We start from the raw sequence: 20,205 nt of genomic DNA on the forward strand, positions 1-20,205 counted from the left end.
CATCCTAGAGAATCAAACTTCGACTAGGGCTTAGTACCAAGCCCTTGGACTCATGACCATCAACAATTAGGTCAACTCATACATCTAGGATTCCATCATCATGTACAAGCATATAATAACATGTATTAGTCAAACCCAAAGACACAACTAACAAACTTTATCAGACTAGGGTTTCGATCAGACAAACACATATACCAAAGATTTCATTTCTAAGACATTATAAGGGTCTTGCTTATAGACCCTACCAAACCCTAATGATCTAGGGTTTCAATATTAAACATAGCAAACCCTAAATTATCAATACTTCAAAGGTTTGAGATTTCAGACATCACCATTCAACCCTAGGGTTTCCATACCCATACAAAAACCGTAAACATGACATCATCAAGGCATCAAACAATTTTCTTTTGACTTCAACAATAACCCTAAGTAGTTTAAGGTTTCACACATAATCATCAACATACCCTTAAGTTAGGGTTTTTCACAAAGAACCTTTCTAGGGTTCCACAAGAGTAATCAAAGATATGAGGAGGGTAGATTTATCTAATGATGAATCACCCAATCAAGAATCTTTATGATTCATGAGAGCTAGATACAATGATGTTAGTAATAGTTTATCAAGAATGAATATCATGAAGAGAGCAAAAACTTATAGTTCAAGACATACCTTTTTGGTTCTTAACAAACCTTGTAATTCCAATGCTTTGTCTTGTGAGCCCTCCTTCCTTGAGTCTTCAGAAAGTTTTTCCTAAACAAGGAAAATATGAATATAAATGTGATTAGTATTTAATGCAAACAAACTTAGATAAGTAAGGGAAACCAAATATAAAAGACAATACAAGGAGTAAGATACTTATCTTTGGAAGTTGGTAAGGGCTCCTTCCAAGCTTGAGGAATAGTAGAAGGATATGCAAGGGATAGAGTCCCTATGAGTTCCTAGCAAATAGGTCTTTGACTTCATGTCCTTCCATCATGTTCTTCTTCTTTGGCAAATTTTGCTTGATCCCTATCCCCTCTTTCTTGGCCCTTTAGACTTCTTGATTTCTTTGTAGACTTACTCACTTTTCATTTTACTAGATCCAAGACATTCTTTTCGAGGGTGAGATCTATCCTCTTCCTCTTCTTCCAAGCATTGTAATTGAATGATTCTTCTAATTTGTTCTCTTCCTGTATTGTGTTAGACATTGTCCTTGAAGATAATAAGCTTCTTTTCTTATAAGATCTCCTTATATGATCCTTTAAGCAACTTCTAGAGGTTCCTTAGATTCCTTTCTCCATCTTCAATGATGTTGATCCTAGGCCTTTAATAACATAGCTTTTGTTGTCTCCCAACTCCACTGCATGAGAAGATGATTCCTTTGATAGAGTGTGAAGTTGCTTACTCTCCCCTTCCATATGCCTAGATGCTTCACTGTCCATAATCCATGTATGATCATCATTAAGAGAACCTGTAAGAGCGGCCAAGAACCCTTGACTTTTGACTTTGTTGAATAAGTAGTAGAAGATCTTTTTAATACAGCTTCCTGCAGTATTGAATCCCATTCTTATCATAGAGGGAGTAATCATTTCCTTCAAGCCAATGAAGTGATCTTCAATCTTCTTTGACCTTAGCTCTGATACCATGTTGAGAAATCAATGCAAGTAGGATTAGGGTTAGATTTCTCTTTCTTGATAATTACTTGTGAATTATGTTGGCTTCTTTTATTTATTTGTTATATTATCTTTCTTCAAGCAATTACCAAATTATGTGTGCATGAAGATCACAAAAACACAAGACACAAGATGTAGGCACTCTGCCTCGTAAAACCTCTATCTAGGGGAAAACCCAGTCAAAATCTCTTCCTTCAACAGTTTTCTTTAAGACTCTTCAACCTAGACAAAGACCTCCTCCACACCAAGCTAGCCTCTCCTTCTTCGATTCAACCTTTGACCTAGTAGCAGCAGCACCTCGACCCTAACAACTTCGACTTGGCATCTTCCGGCATCAGCAACAGCGTCGACTTGGCATCTTCCGACATCAGCAGCAGCATCGACTTGGCATCTTCCGGCATCAGCAGCAGCTTCGACTTGGCAGCTTCCGGCATCAGCAACAGCTTCAACCTTGACTAGGAGACTTCGATCTCCTAAACCGGCCCACACAAGAGAGAGAGAGACACCAAAACTTCAATTTTCTTCTTCCCTTCTTGACCAAACTCGCACTCCTTTTAGCTCCTTCCTTCAACTCTGTACTTCTTCCCAACTTCTAGCTTTAGATATCGAACTATGCTTGAGAAAGTGAGATGCTCCAAATGAAGTCGAACTGCCTTGTATATATAGCCTTCCAATGAGGTCGAATTGCCATCCTTGAGGCCGACTTGGTGTGGAGGTTACATAATTCATTTTTGACTCAAAATACAACGACTCTAATGACTCTTTATTAATCCTAGGAGTCCACAATGAGGACTTTGAAAAATAAAATTATGACCCAAGCATGAAACCCATGCTTTAATAAGTCATTACAACAATAAAAAATATTTTGACAAATACGTTTTATGAAGGTCGAACCTAGTTACATTTTTCAACATGAAGGACTAACGATTAGCTAGAAAGCAAGTGAAGTTCAGTTTAGTGACCTAATGCAGTTGGTTCATTGATAGAGGGAGATTGGAGTTGTCGCAGATCGGGAACCAAAGAACCAGGCAGGTGTGTTTAGGGTACGACCGAGGGGGGCTGAGAGAGTGCGCTACATCAGCCAGATTGTTAGTGTATCTTGTTTAGGGTAGATTGGTTGTCGAAGTGATTGACACCAAACCCTAGTTGTATATTCTTGTACTAGTGGATGTATGAGGGCCATTATCCCTAGTACGTGAGCCCTAGACAGTTGTATTATCAGTTGATTAATATAACGAAGTTTGGTTGTTACTGAAATTGTAAAAAGTTGTCTATATTTGTGCACGTGTTGATTTACTGCTATTTATTGTTCTGTTGTGCAAAGTAGTTTGTTGTGATACTTGGATTGGTATCGTCAGTATTATAAGATTCTAACCTACATTCCAGTATCGTGGAAAAACAACAATCAAAATATTATGGAACCACCTAAGGCATGGAGATTAATGTTCTTGTGTTTAAAGATGATTTTTGAAAGGATGCCAAAGAGATTCTTTCCGTGATAGAGTCTCAGGTAAAAGTGCTCAAGTACTTTAAATTTTCAATGTTCATTTCAAATTTCAATTTCATTAAATATTCATTTCATTTCATTTATTTTGTACTCCAGAATGTAATTGGTTTTCATTGCATATTTCAATGTTTCAACTTTCAAAAGGTTGATGGTGATAAATCCACAATGTGTAACAGATATAAAAAGTGGATATGGCCAAGGCCATCAAAAAAATGGGGATGAAGAGGATAAATGCGTGCCTCTTTGGAAAATAATTGATACTCAATGAGATAAGCAGCTGCATTCCCCCTTACATGGTGTTGGGTACTTTTTAAACCCAACGCACTTTTATGATAAAGATAGATTTCATAGGGATGGGGAGGTTACTAGAGGCCTTCTAACATGCATTGAGAAGGTGTTTCAAGATGAAGAAACTCAAAGTTATGTCACCATGTTGTCGTAACATTATAGGACCTCATCGCAATTGCTTTCCTTTGTTGTGTTATCTGAGAAAGAAAGAATTTGTTTCCAAGTACAAATGATCCATTCTTTCAATTCTAATATATTTTCTTTAAATTAATGTGATACTCCACTATGCATATCATGACTCTTGACCCCTTGCCACTTTCTAGGTCTTTAGCGAAAAAACTTTGGCATTGTTAAACCTAAACTTAAGAGATTTGCCATATGAAGCTTAAGTTAGACCTACAGTGCTCCATTTGCAAGGGCAGTGGGAGTATGTTTGAGAAAATTCTAAAAATGGTGACCAATTCACACAAAAGTGTTTGAATGACCTTATATTTGTCCACTATAATATTCAACTTCAAAGCATCCATGTACAAGGCGGGAAACTTGAGACTTGTTTATCAAATGTTTTGATTCTTTTGAAACTTTGCAAATTTCTTTCTATTAAACTGGTAATAGAAACTAGAGTTCAAATTTCATGATGAAACTCAGGCATGGATCATGCAGCAGTTGTGTTAGCTAATGTAGATCCAACATCCAGTTAGCTGATTGATGACAAGGCTCCTCTTTATCAACCTGAGAACTTAGATGAAGATCTCATCGAGCTGAGGTGGCCCAGGGCATAGGAGAAATGAGCACTTTTCATTGTTGATCATGTAATGAGTAACCAAGAGTCATGACTCATATTTTATATATACTATATATCAATTTTAGGCATCTATTGATATTTTATATCGTGTGGACATGGAATTGGTTAATATCAATGACAAAAAAAAATCTTGGAACAAAAAATGTGTATCTCTTTATAGTTTTTTACTTGTCAAGTTCTTCCGCAATTGAGTTTTGCGGCCTCCATAAACTTTTACCAAGTGGAATCTAGTTACTATGAGTTCAGGAGGAAGATTGATTGAGGGAACTTCTTACCAACATTTCACAAGCTTCTGCAAGCCTCTCTTACAGTTACGGTTTTGAGTGTGAACTTCCTACTCAATAAAGACTTAGAAATGTAAAGGGGGTCTGGAAAAAGGCTATTGAGTAGTGCACATACCTCCTTGAAAGAGCAGGGAAAGAAGCCACATGCCTCCCCACCCCCAAGAGGCATACATCAATGGAGACACAAAAGCACTAAGAAAGAGTCAAAAAGGAGCAGAGCTAAAGAACTCCAATCCCATGGGTAGGAAAACAATCAATGATTGTTATGAAATTCTTTTCTCTATGTTCTCTACATTTATTTAAACTTCTGATAGTGTACTTTCCTGTATTTTCTTGTACCCAATATGTTAAAAGGTATATTTCCCTGCATTTTCAGTCCACATGCCTCCCATACTTTTATTATCTGGTGAATATGACTGCAGAAGTCATGGAAATCTGGGATACCATTTTTTCCAATTTCTATCTTCTCCTTCAAACATGTAATGTGCCCTCCCAATTTTCAGAAATAAGCTTTTCATTAATGTTATTCTTCTAGCATCACATTGTTCTGATTGGTTCACTGCTTTCCAAATCCAAGAACTCTTCATCATCTCATCCTCGAGAGTTATATTTCAGGGTCAACTATTACTCTGGGAATCTTCCCTGCTGCCATATTTTGCTATCTGTTTTTCCTGTTCTGTAGCTAATTAGTAATTGCATTTGGCTTCTACTTATGTGAATTCTATTGTCGAAAAACTGTTCCTATTTTATATGATTTTCTTTCATTGGTAAGATGGGTACAATTGGATTTCTTTTGCCTATAGCATCAAGTCAAACTCTAGTAAAAGGATATGATAGGATACATTTTCTTAACCATTATGGACACCAAATAAGAAGGGACCAAAAATATCAGATTTCAGAAAATATGCATTCTCTCTTGTACATTATCAAAGTTTCTGCTAGCTTGGATTATTATAAGGCATTTTCACTGATGTCTTATCACCAAATGAATATAATACTTGTTTGGACAACTGAATTATCATAAATCTCCATAACAATGAGAAAGCATCTAACTACCAAGAAAAAAACACAGAAATGTATGAATTGGAACCCAAAGTGAGAGAGGAGGAATTTCATAACTAATTATAAATAAATTATCTTTCTATTTTCTGGTTGATACTCTGGAAGCTCTATCTAGGCAGAATTCTCACCATAGTAGTATGTTGAAAGAATCCTGATCCGCTCCAATGGCTAGAAACAAGAAGTAACAATGTCAAAAATAGTATAGCATAGCTTCACAAACAAATGTACTATGTCAAAAATAGTATAGCATAGCTTCACAAACAAATGTACTAGTTTATTTTACTTCAAAACAATTTCAAGAGACCTTCCCTCCAAAAAAGCTTATACAACAGCGCATGATCATGAGAATAGTCAAGCATAAGATAAAGAAATTGAAAGAGTTAGCATAGTCTAATAATCACAGCGCATAAATTTTCAGCTGTCAAAATTTTGTCTATTTGCAGAATTGATTTTCAGCTCATGTTATCTTCTTGATTAGGTAGATTCTAGTACTTCTTGTTCATGTTGATTTGATATAACAAATAGCAGCATTGGTTAATTCTTTAACACATAGTTTGAAGATAAAGAAGAAGAATTAATGTTGTTATATTCTGCTGTTATAATGAGAACTTAGATCTGTGATATACCTTGAAAAGTGTGCCCTAAGGGTTGCATCATCAGAATATTGAAGTACAATTCTTGTGCTGACAGGTGAAACTGGGTTGAAGAAAAGTAAAATATTATTTGCATTAAAAAGTCAGATTCACAAGATTTCAGCAACAAATCTACCTTCGAGTTTGTTTCCAACTTGCGATCAGATCAAATTTCTTGGATCAATAACAAACAGATCACAATTGCACTATCATCCATAGAGGAAAAGTACAAAATTGTTTTACTTGTTGCATGTGAAGCAATGTGGTTAAGAAGGATTCTTGAGAACACAAGAGGTCAATGGGATGGAGCAACCCCACAGTTCTGTGATAATCAGGAAGTTATGAGGTTGGTGAAAAAACCAGCCAGTGGCTCAAAGATGAAGCATGTGCAGATTCATCACCACTTCATCCAAGTGGTGGTCAAATATCGATAGATACAGTTTTTATTGTCCTTCCTGTGGCCAATTTGCTAATGTACTTACCAAGCAGTTACCTTAACAAAAATTTGTGAAAATCAAAGACAAGCTTGGCGTAATAGTTAACAAGGTATCATTAAGGGGAGATGTTACAATATAATGACCCTTGTTAACGTAATAAAATAAAGTTAGGTTATAGGCCTAAGTAAAAAGATTAATTAAGTTTAATTAATAAAGAGTCTAATTAATAAAAGTCAGAAGGTAATTATGTGTTAAAACTTAAAAGGTTAATACATATTCTAGTAAGTTTTCGGAGTTATGGTCATTATGTCTAAATAGTGTATATTTGTTATCTTTATTCCATAATGAAATCATATTTCATCTTGCATCATTCTCCCACCATTATTCTTGGTAAGAGTAAGCTTTACTTGTGTCTAAACAAAGCTACCTGGTTGTCCATGTGATTGGCTATAGCATTAGAGTCGAGACATGATTTCTGTACCTCACTCTCATATGGAATAAGTAAGTTAACTCACTCTCTATCTGCAACTTTATACTCCGTGTGTGCATAATTTAATAAAAAATATAGCTAAAGAAAAAATGTTACAATATTAAATCCTTTGCATCCTTCATTATAAAACAGGAATTTGACTTTTCCAGATGCCCATCATTGTGAACTGACTTCATTAACTCCAAAAACAATTAAATCTTAAAACCACTGAACAGCACCTACCATCACAAAAATTCCCTCTTGGCGAGTAGGCACTTCCTCTAATCTTTTAAGAGTATCATCCCCTTTGGTTACCTTTCCAAAAACTGCATACTGGGAGCAATCATGGAGTGAACCATTTAAATAAGCACTCTAGTTCTGGAATACACAAAATCTGTTTTTATCCTTGAAAAGTAATTCACATTACCAAATTGCTATACCTGACCATCTAGATGAGGTGCATTTCCTAGTAGAATAGAGAACGAGGATGATGCACTATCTGGATCACTATATCTGCAAGACGAAATAGAAGTCATCAAATAAAGTTAATAAAACAACAGTGAACTCATATGAAGAAACCATTCAAGAATCTATCTAAATCTTGGCAATCAGACTACATGCCTCGAGTGGAAGCATCTAGATTGTATTCATTATGGCCAACTAGACTATCTAACACTTGGAATTTTGTAGAGAATGGTCTATTTAAATTTGACAGGCATTGACAACCAAAAAGTAATGTGTATGACCAACAGAAACAGTTACTTCCCAAAGTGTGTGCCACATTTTCTGTATAAAGAGAAGCATTGCTGCAATGTTGCATCAAGACTCCATGTGGACTCTGGGAAAATTGTCTTCCTTCACTAGTTAATAAACTACTTTAGGATAATAAAATTTATATTGTCTTCTACATGTTGAACAATTGCTAGTGAAATCATTTCAAATAATGCCTTTATCTTATTTCTATATTGATTCTTCAAGTAACTACAAGAGTTAGGACCATGAAAAGTCTTTCTCAAAGAAGGAAAGAGATAAGTGGAGGTTTATAAAAGAATGTGTGTAAGCTCCAAGTAATTATGCAAGGTTGACAATTTCAACATATGTCTGCACACAAAACTGACAAATATTCATAGATATTCTCAAAGTGTTGTTGAAGAATGTAACTAGTGTCGGTCTTCATAATTGTATTTGAGTCATGATGTAATGAATTTGTCAAAACAAAGAAAAAGAAAATTATTTATTACCATGGGTTTCACTACCATTATCATTATATTCTAGACCCTTCTTGGGCTCTGTGTCAAGAAAGCAAAATCATTTTTATGTATTTTGATCATCTGTGTCCCCTCCACCAAGTCGGCTTCTTAAACTTGTCTAGTCAGCCTCATGAAGGGATACGTCCACCTTGTGAAAACTATATGTTAAAATTGGCAACTAGGGCCAAACTCCATGTGGGTCACCTTATTTACGGCAGCCGATATTTTTCTTGGACTCCTCTCTCCAACAGGTGTAGGATTCATCTATCAATAATCCGATTCCGACATGTATTCATGGAGATATGAATTTATTTGTATTCTTGACAATTTGTCAACGTCGGCCAGCAAGCAAAACAGTGCTTTACAACCCCATCTTATCCTCAACATGGCATATAAAAGGAGGAGACCTTGTGGCATAAACTCACTCATCTCATCTCTCATTCTTCTCTCTCCTAGCTTGATTGGGTATGCGTAGGAGGAGCAGGTCTCTCACACCTGGGAAGAAGGAGGACGCAGATCTGGTTAGGGCAGTGTTGACTTGGGTTGACCAAGGTGCAGGTGGACAGTTTTGGCAGCGTTGACCAGCGTGGAGTCTCCTTGACTACGGATTGAGTTGGGCAGCCTCTTCTAGGCAGGCCGCATTTCTGGGCAGCTTCCTTGACCCGTTTTGACCGCACTTTGACCAGCGTTGACTGTCAAAGGTTGACCGTATATCTGTCCCAACGTTGACTGCAGTTTGACTAGAGATTTCAGACTGTTTTGGGCTGCCTATTCTTGCTGTTGAAGGCTGAGTTAACTGAGGTTGACTAGAGGTCAAATCTGACCTGTTTGACCAGCCTTGACTTTGCTGGTTAGGGTTTTGTTGCTGCTGTCATAAAATTACAGATTTGTATAATTGTACTATCTCTCTCTCTCTCTGCTAAATTATTGAAGAATATAAGAAGAATTGATCAAGGGTTTCCCTGCATTGGGGTTTGTCCCTGGCTAGTGCCACATCTTGTGTTCTCTTGTCTTCGCTTATCTTCTACTGTTTATATTTATGTTCTATCTGCATTTTACTATCATACTGATGTGATTGCTATTATGGAAATTGATATTGGGCTAATAAGAAAATCTGAAGTAAATTGCTCTTAAGCATAGAACATACCTGAATTAACATGGTATCAGAGTTGAGGTGAAGACAAAGCCCAAGCAAGAGTGAAAGAGCAATCACTGAAGACAGTTGGAAAGGACAAAAGGCTTCATGGGTTCCTCATCCCACTTCTCGGCCGAAGACAAGCTCCATGAGAAGTCTGACTATCACGGATGGAAGATGTCCCTTGCTCTGACATTAGAAGAACAAGAAGTGTTGGACTATGTGAGGGGTAAAATCCCAAAGCCTCCATCAAATGCACCGGCTGCTACAAAGAACAAGTACACTAAGGGTGAAGTCAGAGCGAAGAAGATTATACAAGATTCAATTGACAATCGTCTGGTAGCCTACATTTCCGAGTTGAACACCTCCAAGGAGATCTACGACAAATTGGTAAGCTTATTTAAGGTTAGTGATGCAAATCAAGTTTTGTTCCTCAAAAATAAATTGAAGGATATTAAGAAGGGAAAGGACGAGGATATTCAATCCTACTCCTTAAGGATCATTGAGATCAAGAATGATCTTCTATCAATTGGAGAAGTCATTCCTGACAGGGAACTAATTATTACTACCCTTGGAGGGCTCCCATTCAAATGGTATATATTTAGAACCACTCTTCTCAATAATGATCGAATTCCGAGGTTTGAAGTATTGATGTCGAGATGCATTCAAGAAGAGACATGGATGGTGGAGCAAGAAATGCCTTCAAACAAAAGCAACCCCACTACTTTCTCCTCTCATGTCAAAAGGAGAAATAATTATGGGTCTAAAGGTCATTTCAAAGGAAAGCCCGGATCGAAGGGTGGAAGGAAGGGAAGATGCTTTGTTTGCAATAAATTTGGCCACTATGCGAGGGAGTGTCCAAATAGAAAGGACACATCACATGATGATGATCAAAATTACTCCAAGGGCAACTTCAACAACAACAATCAAAGGAATGACAGGTTCAATCACAAAGGAAAGAGGAATGCAGGAAATCAAGGAAATGGTCAACCCTCCAAGAAAGCAAGGAACTCCAGATATGAATCAAATGTTGTGAACAATAAGCAAGATGAGTATTATTTGATATCGGCCCTCTCCACTAACTCTCCTCGGACTCGTTGGGAAATTGGCTTATTGATAGTGGTGCCTCAAGGCACTTCACTGGTTACATGGAAGCTCTCTCTAATCTGATAGAGAAGGAAACAAACTTGGAGATTATTCTTGGAGACAATTCCACCTATCTTGTAAAGGGTATAGGGAATGTTACCCCTCAATTGAATCAGGGTAACACGATCCGTTTGCAAGAAGTTTTATATGTACCTGATCTCAAGAAGAACCTGGTGTCCATTTCGGAAATGGAAGACAAAGGCTACAAGGTGGCATTCATGGATGGAAAGATACATGTTTGGAAAAAGAATTTTAAAGATGCTTTTACTCTTGGGTTCCGGGTTGACTCTTTATATCAAGTTGGAGGAAGTCCACCGGGGGGTCATGTCTTGTGACACATCTCTACAATCTGAACTATGGCACCGGAGGTTTTCCCACCTTCATTATAAGGCTCTACCCGATGTGAGACAAATGGTGACAGGGATGCCTGAGTTCAAAGCAGAGCATGAAGGTGTATGTCTGGATGTGCCGAAGGAAAGCTTAAAAGGGGACCATTCCCCTCAAGTAATAGCAAGACCTCTGATATTTTGCAGTTGGTTCACTCTGACATATCTGGTATGATGCTCGTAAACTCTTTGGGAGGATATCTATATTATCTCACTTTTACAGATGATTATTCTCGCAAGACTTGGATCTACTTCTTGAAAAAGAAGGATGAAGTGTTCACCTGGTTCCATCACTTCAAAGCCTTGATCGAAAATCAAACCGAGAAGAGAATCAAGATATTAAGGACTGATAATGGTACCAAGTATGAATCCAATGAGTTCCATGACTTTTGCAAAGAAGTTGGCATTAAGAGGGAGACCACAACACCATACACTCCTGAGCAAAATGGTGTGGCTGAAAGGAAGAATCGTACGATTGTGGAAGTTGTTCGTGCCATGCTCCATGATCAAAGGCTTCTGAAGTTTCTATGGGCCGAAGCTGTGAATATCGTCGTATATGTTCAAACTGATGCCCTCATCAAGCATTGGATTCAAAGACTCCCGAAGAAATGTTCAATAGTAAGAAACCCAATGTCTCTCATTTTAGAATTTTTGGAAGTCCCGTATACTTTCATGTGCCGAAAGAGAAGAGAAGCAAATTGGGTGCATCTGGAAAGAAAGGAATCTTTGTGGGCTATAGCAAAAATACTAAGGGCTATAGAATTTATGTGGCTGGTCAAAGGGAAGTTGAGATAAGTCATGATGTTACCTTTGACGAAGATATGGCTCTTAGCAAGGTTGACAATATTCCTATTCCAAGCAAGGATAAAGAAGTTGACACTAGGAAACCAGATGAAAAAGAAGATGAAACGATGCCGGATTTTGAAGAACCTATGGACCCTATTGATCCTCCTCCTCAAGAGCCCTCCTCCTCTACGAAGAGACCCTCATGGCTTAGGGAGACTCTTGAAGATGTCGAGAGACATATTGCACCCAGCAGGACTTTCCGTGAAAGTAAGAAGCCGACCAGGTATCAGGGATACTTGACAATTATGAGCACCATTATTCAAAATGAGCCTACATCATTCGAAGAAGTCGTGAAGCATCAAGTATGGAAGGATGCTATGAATGAAGAATACGAGTCCATCATGAAGAATGATGTCTGGGATGTGGTCCCCGGACCCCAGGACAAATCAGTTGTCAACTCGAAATGGCTTCACAAAATCAAGCATGGAGCTGATGGGAGTGCTGAAAAGTACAAGGCTCGCTTTGTTGCTTAAGGCTTCTCTCAAAAGGAAGGTATGGATTATGATGAGATATTTGCACCTGTTGCCCAATATACCACCATCTGCTCCATCATAGCCCTTGTTGCTTCGCAAGGATGGAACCTATATCAGATGGATGTCAAGGCCACGTTCATGCATGGTTCGATTAAAGAGGAAGTTTATGTGGAACAGCCCGAGGGGTTTGAGATTCTTAATCAGGAATCTCATGTATGCAAGTTGAAGAAAGCTCTCTATGGGCTGAAGCAAGCACCCTGAGCTTGGTATGAGAGGATTGATAGCTATTTAATGAAGTTGGGATTCACTAGGAGTGAAGCAGATCCCAACCTTTACTTTAAGGTTGAAGATGATAAGCCCCTCATACTGGTGTTGTATGTTGACGACCTCCTTCTGCAGGTGCAGACCCTGTCATTCACAAATGTAAGAGGGAGTTGGCTTCCAAATTTGAGATGGATAGGACTAATGCACTACTTCTTAGGGTTGGAGATCTAGAAAAAGCCAGGAGAAATTTTCCTATCTCATGGAAAATATGTGGTGAAGATATTGAAAAGATTTGGGATGGCGGACTGCAAGCCCGTGACTACCCCGATATTGCTCAACTTCAAGAAGTTATGCGGTAGTGTTGCTGGACCTGTATTGGGAAATGCTTCTAAGTATCGTCAACTCATAGGAGCACTAATTTTCTTCATGAACTCCGGTCCGGATATATGTTTTGCAATCAACACGTTGAGCCAATATATGGTTGAGCCTCATCACTCACATTGGATTGGTGCCAAGAATCTTCTGAGATATCTTCAGGGCACAATCACTCATGGACTTAGATACGCCGTCGGAGATGTGACGCTGCATGGTTATTCTGATGCTGATTGGGCAGGCAGTGTGGTAGATCACAAGAGCACTTTCGGGTGTTGTTTCTCTTTGGGTTCTGCTTCGATATCCTAGATGAGTAGGAAGCAGAAGTCGGTGGCTTTGAGCACCGCTGAGGCCGAATACATTGTTGCAAGTATGACCTCCTATGAAGCTATCTGGTTGCGAAAGCTCTTTAGTGAGTTGTTTGGACATACTCTGGATACTACCGTGATCCTCTGCGACCACCAGAGTGGGATTTGTTTATTAGAGAATCTCGTATTTCATGATCGCTCCAAGCACATCGATATCAAGTACCACTTTATTCGGGATATGGTGCAACGAGGAGCAATAAGGCTCCATCATATTGGGACTGATGAGCAGGTCGCCAACAATCTGACGAAGCTCCTAAGAAAGGTCAAATTCTTGAATTTCCGAGAACAACGAGGAGTCGTGGAGAGACCCTCTTATGAGGGTCCCGTACGATATGTACATTGAGCTCTGGGAGCTGCGAGGGGCTTGGGGTACTTCTTGGAACAATGAACAACCATAGGGTGAATGGTTCAGCCTTCCCCTAGTGGTTTGATATGTACAAGATGAGTGGTTCAGCCTTCCCCTGTGATACCCCGTTGCAACATGTAGGCAGGATGAATCATTCATCATTCTCCTGCTGAGACATCCTACCCATGCAGTGTGGGACTCATGGGAAGTACCTCTCATCTGGCCAATGAGTAGGGAAATGAGGATAGGGACCATAGTAGTATCGATGGATGCATCACGTAACTACCGTACTCCCTATGCTAGGATGATATTGATCTGGGATCAACTGGAACTGACTTTGGGTCAATAAGAGTTGTCTGACACACTCTCTTTATTTGGAACTGACTTCGGGTCAGTAAGAGTGCTATGACACACTCTCTTCACTGGGATTGACTTCGGGTCAGTAAGAGTGCTATGTGGCACGCTCTATCTGGGACTGACTTCGGGCCATGTAGAATGGTATGGTACATTCTCGATCACTTCTTCATAGTTCAGCAGCGCAGAGCAGTGCAAAGCAGTGCATTGATGGCAAAGATAGTACCGACAAACAGATGGATTAGCAGATGGAGTTCTCCCTAGTTGAGAGGGAGTGTTAAAATTGGCAACTAGGGCCAAACTCCGTGTGGGTCACCTTATTTATGGCAGCTGATATTTTTCTTGGATTCCTCTCTCCGAAAGGTGTAGGATTGATCTAACGATCATCCAATTCCGACATGTATTCATGGAGATATGAATTTATTTTTATTCTTGACAATTTGTCAAGGTCAGCCAGAAAGCAAAACAGTGTTTTACACCCCCATCTTATCCTCAACATGGCATATAAAAGGAGGAGACCTTGTGGCATAAACTCACTCATCTCATATCTCATTTTATTCTCTCTCCTAGCTTGATTGTGTATGCGTAAGAGGAGCAGGTCTCACACATGGGAAGAAGGAGGACACAGATCTAGTTAGGACAGCATTGACTTGAATTGACTGAGGTGCAGGTGGACAGTTTTGGCAACGTTGACCAGTGTGGAGTCTCCTTGACTACGGATTGAGTTGGGCAGCCTCTCCTAGGCAGGCCGCATTTCTGGGCAGCTTCCTTGACCTGTTTTGACCACAGGTTGACCAGCGTTGACTGTCAAAGGTTGACCGCAGATCTATCCCAGCTTTGACTGCAGTTTGACTAGAGATTTCGGACTATTTTGGGCTGCCTATTCTTGTTGTTGAAGGCTGAGTTTACTAGAGGTCAAATCTGACCTGTTTGACCAACCCTCTTCTTTGCTGGTTAGGGTTTTGTTGCTGTTGTCATAAAATTACATATTTGTATAATTGTACTATCTCTCTCTGCTGAATTATTGAAGAATATAAGAAGAATTGATCCAGGGTTTCCCCGCATTGGGGTTTGTCCCTCGCTGGTGCCACATCTTGTGTCCTCTTGTCTTGGCTTGTCTTCTACTGTTTATATTTATGTTCTATCTGCATTTTACTATCATATTGATGTGATTGCTATTCTGGAAATTGATATTGGGCTAATAATAAAACCTGAAATAAATTATTCTTAAGCATAGAACATACCTAAATTAACATGGTATCGGAGTTGAGGTGAAGACAAAGCCCAAGCAAGAGTGAAAGAGCAATCACCAAAGATAGTTGGAAAGGACAAAAGGCTTCATGGGTTCCTCATCCCACTTTTCGACCGAAGACAAGCTCCATGAGAAGTCTGACTATCCGGATGGAAGATGTCCCTTGATCTGACGTTGGAAGAACAAGAAGTGTTGGACTATCCCGGAGCCTCCATCAAATGCACTGGCTGCTACAAAGAACAAGTACACTAAGGGTGAAGTCAAAGCGAAGAAGATTATCCGAGATTCAATTGACAAGCGTCTGGTGGCCTACATTTCAGAGTTGAACACCTCCAAGGAGATCTACAATAGATTGGTAAGCCTATTTAAGGTTAGTGATGCAAATCAAGTTTTGTTCCTCAAAAATAAATTGAAGGATATTAAGAAGGGAAGGACGAGGATATTCAATCCTACTTCTTAAGGATCACTGAGATCAAAATTATCTTCTATCAATTGGAGAAGTCATTCCTGGCAGGGAACTAACTATTACTACCCTTGGAGGGCTCCCATCCAAATGGTATATATTTAGAGCCACTCTTCTCAATAATGATCGAATTCCGGGGTTTGAAGAATTGATGTCGAGATGCATTCAAGAAGAGACAAGGATGGTGGAGCAAGAAATGCCTTTAAACAAAGGCAACCCCACTGCTTTCTCCTCTCATGCCAAAAGGAGAAATAATTACGGGTCTAAAGGTCATTTCAAAGGAAAGCCCGGATAAAAGGGTGGAAGGAAGGGAACCGGAAGATGCTTTGTTTGCAATAAATTTGGCAACTATGTGAGGGAGTGTCCAAATAGAAAGGACACATCACATGACAATGATCAAAATCACTCCAAGGGCAACTTCAACAACAACAATCAAAGGAATGGCAGGTTCAATGGCAAAGGAAAGAGGAATGCGGGAAATCAAGGAAATGGTCAACCCTCCAAGAAAGCAAGGAACTCCAGGTATGAATCAAATGTTGTTAACAATAAGCAAGATGAGTATTATCTGATATCGTCCCTCTCCACTACCTCTCCTCCGGACTCGTTGGGAAATTGGCTTATTGATAATGGTCCCTCAAGGCACTTCATTGGTTACAAGGAATCTCTCTCTAATCTGATAGAGAAGGAGACAAACTTGGAGATTATTTTTGAGACAATTCCACCTATCCCGTAAAGGATGTAGAGAATGTTACCCTTCAATTGAATTAGGGTAACACGATCCATTAGCAAGAAGTTTTATATGTACCTCATCTCAAGAAGAACCTGGTGTCCATTTCGGCAATGGAAGACAAAGGCTACAAGGTGGCATTCATGGATGGAAAGGTACATGTTTGGAAAAAGAATTTTAAAGATGCTTTTACTCTTGGGTTTTGGGTTGACTCTTTATATCAAGTTGGAGGAAGTCCACTAGGGGGTCATGTCTTGTGACAAATCTCTACAATCTGAACTATGGCACCGAAGGTTTGCCCACCTTCATTATAACGCTCTACCCGATGTGAGACAAATGGTGATAGGGATGCACAAGTTCAAAGTAGAAATGAAGGTGTATGTCTAGGATGTGCCGAAGGAAAGCTTAAAAGGGGACCATTCCCCTCAAGTAATAGCAAGACCTCCAATATTTTGTAGTTGGTTCACTCTGACATATCTGGAATGATGCCCGTAAACTCTTTGGGAGGATATCTATATTGTCTCACTTTTACAGATGATTATTCTTGCAAGACTTGGATTTACTTCTTGAAAAAGAAGGATGAAGTGTTCACCTGGTTCCATCACTTCAAAGCCTTGATCGAAAATCAAATCGAGAAGAGAATCAAGATATTAAGGACTGATAATGGGACCGAGTATGAATACAATGAGTTCCGTGACTTTTGCAAAGAAGCTGGCATTAAGAGGAAGACCACAACACCATACGCTCCTGAGCAAAATGGTGTGGCTGAAAGGAAGAATCATAAGATTGTGGAAGTTGTTCATGCCATGCTCCATCGTCAAAGGCTTCTGAGGTTTCTATGGGCCGAAGCTGTGAATACTGTTGTATATGTTCAAAATCGATGCCCTCATCAAGCATTGGACTCAAAGACTCCCGAAGAAATGTTCATTGGTAAGAAACCCGATGTCTTTCATTTTAGAATGTTTGGAAGTCCCATATACTTTCATGTGCCGAAAGAGAAGAGAAACAAATTGGGTGCATCTGGAAAGAAAGGAATCTTTGTGGGCTATAGCGAAAATACCAAGGGCTATAGAATTTATGTGGCTGGTCAAAGGGAAGTTGAGATAAGTCATGATGTTACCTTTGACGAAGATATGGCTCTTAGCAAAGTTGACAATCTTCCTATTCCAAGAAAGGATAAAGAAGCTGACACTAGGAAACCGAATGAAAAAGAAGATGAAACGATGTCCGATGTTGAAGAACATATGGATCCTATTGATCCTCCTCCTCAAGAGCCCTCCTCCTCTACGAAGAGACCCCCGTGGCTTAGGGAGACTCTTGAAGATGCCAACAGACATATTGCACCCAGCGGGACTTTCCATGAAAGCAAGAAGCCGACCAGGTATCAAGGATACTTGACCATTATGAGCACCATCATTCAAAATGAGCCTACATCATTCGAAGAAGTCGTGAAGCATCAAGTATGGAAGGATGCTATGAATGAAGAATACGAGTCCATCATGAAGAATGATGTCTGGGATGTCGTTCCCAGACCTCAGGACAAATCAGTTGTCACCTCGAAATGGCTTTACAAAATCAAGCATGGAGCTGATGGGAGTGCTGAAAAGTACAAGGCTCACTTTGTTGCTCGAGGCTTCTCTCAAAAGGAAGGTGTGGATTATGATGAGATATTTGCACCTATTGCCTGATACACCACCATCTGCTCAATAACAGCCCTTGCTGCTTTGCAAGGATGGAACCTACATCAGATGGATGTCAAGACCGTGTTTTTGCATGGTTCGATTAAAGAGGAAGTCTATGTAAAACAACTTGAGGGGTTTGAGATTCATAATCAGGAATCTCGTGTATGCAGGTTGAAGAAAGCTCTCTATGGGCTGAAGCAAGCACCCTGAGCTTGGTATGAGAGGATTGATAGCTATTTGATGAAGTTGCAATTCACTAGGAGTGAAGCCGATCCGAACCTTTACTTTAAGGTTGAAGATGATAAGCCTCTCATACTGGTGTTGTATGTTGAGGACCTCTTTCTGACAGGTGCAGACCCTCTCATTCACAAATGTAAGAGGGAGTTGACTTCCGAATTTGAAATGAAGGACTTAGGACTGATGCACTACTTCCTAGGGTTGGAGATCTGGCAAAATCCAGGAGAAATTTTCCTATCTCAAGGAAAATATGTGGTGAAGATATTGGAAAGATTTGGGATGGTGGACTGCAAGCCCGTGACTACCCCGATGGAGCTTAACTTCAAGAAGTTATGCGGTAGTGCTACTAGACCTATAGTAGGAAATGCTTCTAAGTATCGTCAACTCATAGGAGCACTGATGTTCTTGGTGAACTCCTGTTCGAATATATGTTTTGCAGTCAACATGTTGAGCCAATATATGGTTGAGCCTCATCACTCACATTGGATTGGTGCCAAGAATCTTCTAAGATATCTTCGGGGCACAATCACTCATGGACTGAGATATACTGCCGGAGATATGAGGCTGCATGGTTATTCCGATGCTGATTGGGTAGGAAGTGTGGTAGATCGCAAGAGCACTTTCGGGTGTTGTTTCTCTTTGGGTTCTACTTCGATATCCTGGATGAGTAGGAAGCAGAAGTCGATGGCTTTGAGCACCATTGAGGCCGAATACATTGTTGCGAGTATGGCCTCCTATGTTGTCTGGTTGCGGAAGCTCTTTAGTGAGTTGTTCGGACATACATTGGATACTACCATGATCCTTTGCGACAACCAGAGTGGGATTCGTTTAACAAAGAATCCCGTATATCATGATCACTCCAAGCGCATTGCTATCAGGTACCACTTTATCTGAGATATGGTGTAACGAGGAGAAATAAGGCTCCATCATATTGGGATTGATGAGCAGGTCGCCGACATTCTAACGAAGCCCCTGGGAAGGGTCAAATTCTTGACTTTCCTAGAACAACTAGGAGTCGTGGAGAGACCCTCTTATGAGGGTCCTATATGATATGTACATTGAGCTCTGGGAGCTCCGAGGGGTTTGGGGTACTTCTTGGAGCAATGAGCAACCATAGGGTGAATGGTACAGCCTTCCCCTAGTGGTTTGTTGTGTATAGGGTGAGTGGTTCAGCCTTCCCCTGTGATACCCCATGGCGACATGTAGGCAGGGTGAGTGGTTCATCCTTCTCCTGCTAAGACATCCTACCCATGCAGTGTGGGACTCATGGGAAGTACCTCTCATCTGGCCAATGAGTAGGGAAATGAGGATAGGGACCATAGTAGTACCAATGGACACATCGTGTAACTACCGTACCCCCTATGTTAAGATGATATTGATCTAGAATCAACTAGAACTGACTTTGGGTCAGTAAGAGTTGTATGAGACATTCTCTTTATTTGGAACTAACTTCAGGTCAGTAAGAGTGCTTTGACACACTCTCTTCATTGGGACTGACTTCGAGTCAGTAAGAGTGCTATGTGACACTCTCTATCTGGGACTGACTTCGGGTTAGTAGAGAATGGTCTGATACATTCCCAATCACTTCTTCATAGTTCAGCAGAGCAGAGCGATGCAGAGTAGTGCATTGATGGCAAAGATAGTACCGACCAGACAGATGGATTAGCAAATGGAGTTCTCCCTAGTTGAGAGGGAGTGTTAAAATTGGCAACTAGGGCCAAACTCCATGTGGGTCACCTTATTTACGGCAGCTGATATTTTTCTTGGATT

The 20,205-nt window shown here is 39.9% G+C and overlaps 1 protein-coding gene across 1 annotated transcript in view; it reads right to left on the minus strand.

Moving 5' to 3' along the window:
• LOC149169713 (Cyclophilin-like peptidyl-prolyl cis-trans isomerase family protein) overlaps positions 1–20,205 on the minus strand; it is a 206,781-nt gene that overhangs the window by 99,825 nt on the left and 86,751 nt on the right. Inside the window, exons 4-6 of the mRNA XM_089428780.1 lie at positions 7,575–7,647; positions 7,378–7,467; positions 5,725–5,764 (exon numbers count right to left, since the gene is read on the minus strand). Of these exons, the coding sequence (XP_089284906.1) occupies positions 5,725–5,764; positions 7,378–7,467; positions 7,575–7,647 (203 nt within the window). The remainder of the gene's footprint in view (positions 1–5,724; positions 5,765–7,377; positions 7,468–7,574; positions 7,648–20,205) is intronic.

This window comes from Pinus tabuliformis, chromosome 4_2, assembly GCF_031772625.1.
Source record: "Pinus tabuliformis cultivar Carrire ecotype Pingquan chromosome 4_2, CPIR1, whole genome shotgun sequence".
In the NCBI taxonomy this organism is placed as follows: Eukaryota; Viridiplantae; Streptophyta; class Pinopsida; order Pinales; family Pinaceae; genus Pinus; species Pinus tabuliformis.